The sequence below is a fragment of the Gracilinanus agilis genome, unplaced genomic scaffold (assembly GCF_016433145.1).
Source record: "Gracilinanus agilis isolate LMUSP501 unplaced genomic scaffold, AgileGrace unplaced_scaffold1925, whole genome shotgun sequence".
NCBI classification, from domain to species: domain Eukaryota; kingdom Metazoa; phylum Chordata; class Mammalia; order Didelphimorphia; family Didelphidae; genus Gracilinanus; species Gracilinanus agilis.
Window position 1 is genome coordinate 1 of NW_025350527.1, and position 1,088 is coordinate 1,088.

Sequence of the window (1,088 nt, forward strand, 5' to 3'; positions counted from 1 at the left end):
CCCCACGACCCCGCGAGTCCCTGCCCGAAGCCGAGCCGCGGCTATGCGTGCTGCGCGCTTCGTGCTCCGCGGAGCCTCGGGCTCCTCAGCCGCCGCTGCGGCCGCGGCCCCGGTCCCGCGCGCCGTGGAGCGCTTCTCGCGCTACAGCCCGTCGCCTCTGTCCATGAAGCAGCTGCTGGATTTCGGTGAGGCGGGAGGGGTGGGCTGCAGCGGCGGAGACGCCGCGGGGAGAGGAGCCCGCGCGGGCTCGCGAGGCCCCGGGAGTGACCGGCCGCTCCCCCTGCAGGCTCGGAGAACGCTTGCGAGCGGACCTCTTTCGCCTTCCTGAGACAGGAGCTGCCGGTGCGGCTGGCCAACATCCTGAAGGAAATCGACATCCTCCCGGAGCGGCTGGTGAAGACGGCCTCCGTGCAGCTCGTGAAGAGCTGGTGAGCGCCCGCGGGCCTCCCGGGGCGGGGGCTGGCCTTGAGCCGGGCAGGAGCCTGGCAGGCGGGCCAGGAGCGATGGCGCCCCCCCCAGGGGAGGGTGTGGGAGAGCTGGGGGGGCGGGGCGGGCTCCTCCGCTCAGGTGCCCCCTTCCCGTGCCGATCCCACACCGAGGGCAGAGGCGAGGCCCGCCGTGGGAAGCGGAGAGCGCCGCCATTCCCCCTCCGCGGGGGCGCCCACTTGAGGGCGGACGGCGGCGCTCCTGCTCGCAGGTTCTCCCCGGAGTCTGCCCACAGGCTGGCGGGGTTCAACGGGCCGCGCTTCCTCCCCAGGTACATCCAGAGCCTCATGGACTTGGTGGAATTCCACGAGAAGAGCCCCGACGACCACAAGGCTCTGTCCGAGTAAGTGAGCAGCCGGCCCGGGGGAGGGGGTGCCGGTGGCCGCCGCGCCTTCTCAGCCCGCCGCGCTGTCCCCAGCTTTGTAGATGCGCTGATCCGGGTCCGGAACCGCCACCACGACGTGGTGCCCACCATGGCGCAGGGCATCCTGGAGTACAAGGCCTCGGGCGCCGCCGAGCCCGGGAGCGCCCAGAACCTCCAGTACTTCCTGGACAGGTTCTACATGAACCGCATCTCCACGCGGATGCTCATGAACCAGCAC

The 1,088-nt window shown here is 72.1% G+C and overlaps 1 protein-coding gene across 1 annotated transcript; it reads left to right on the top strand.

Moving 5' to 3' along the window:
• Window positions 1–6: 6 nt before the first annotated feature.
• Window positions 7–1,085, top strand: LOC123254295 (pyruvate dehydrogenase (acetyl-transferring) kinase isozyme 4, mitochondrial-like; the record flags this gene model as incomplete). The annotated part of the gene is made up of 4 exons (XM_044683338.1): window positions 7–185; window positions 287–428; window positions 758–829; window positions 905–1,085. Coding segments are annotated over exons 1-4 (537 nt in total), but the record flags the coding sequence as incomplete, so codon positions are not given.
• Window positions 1,086–1,088: the final 3 nt, after the last annotated feature.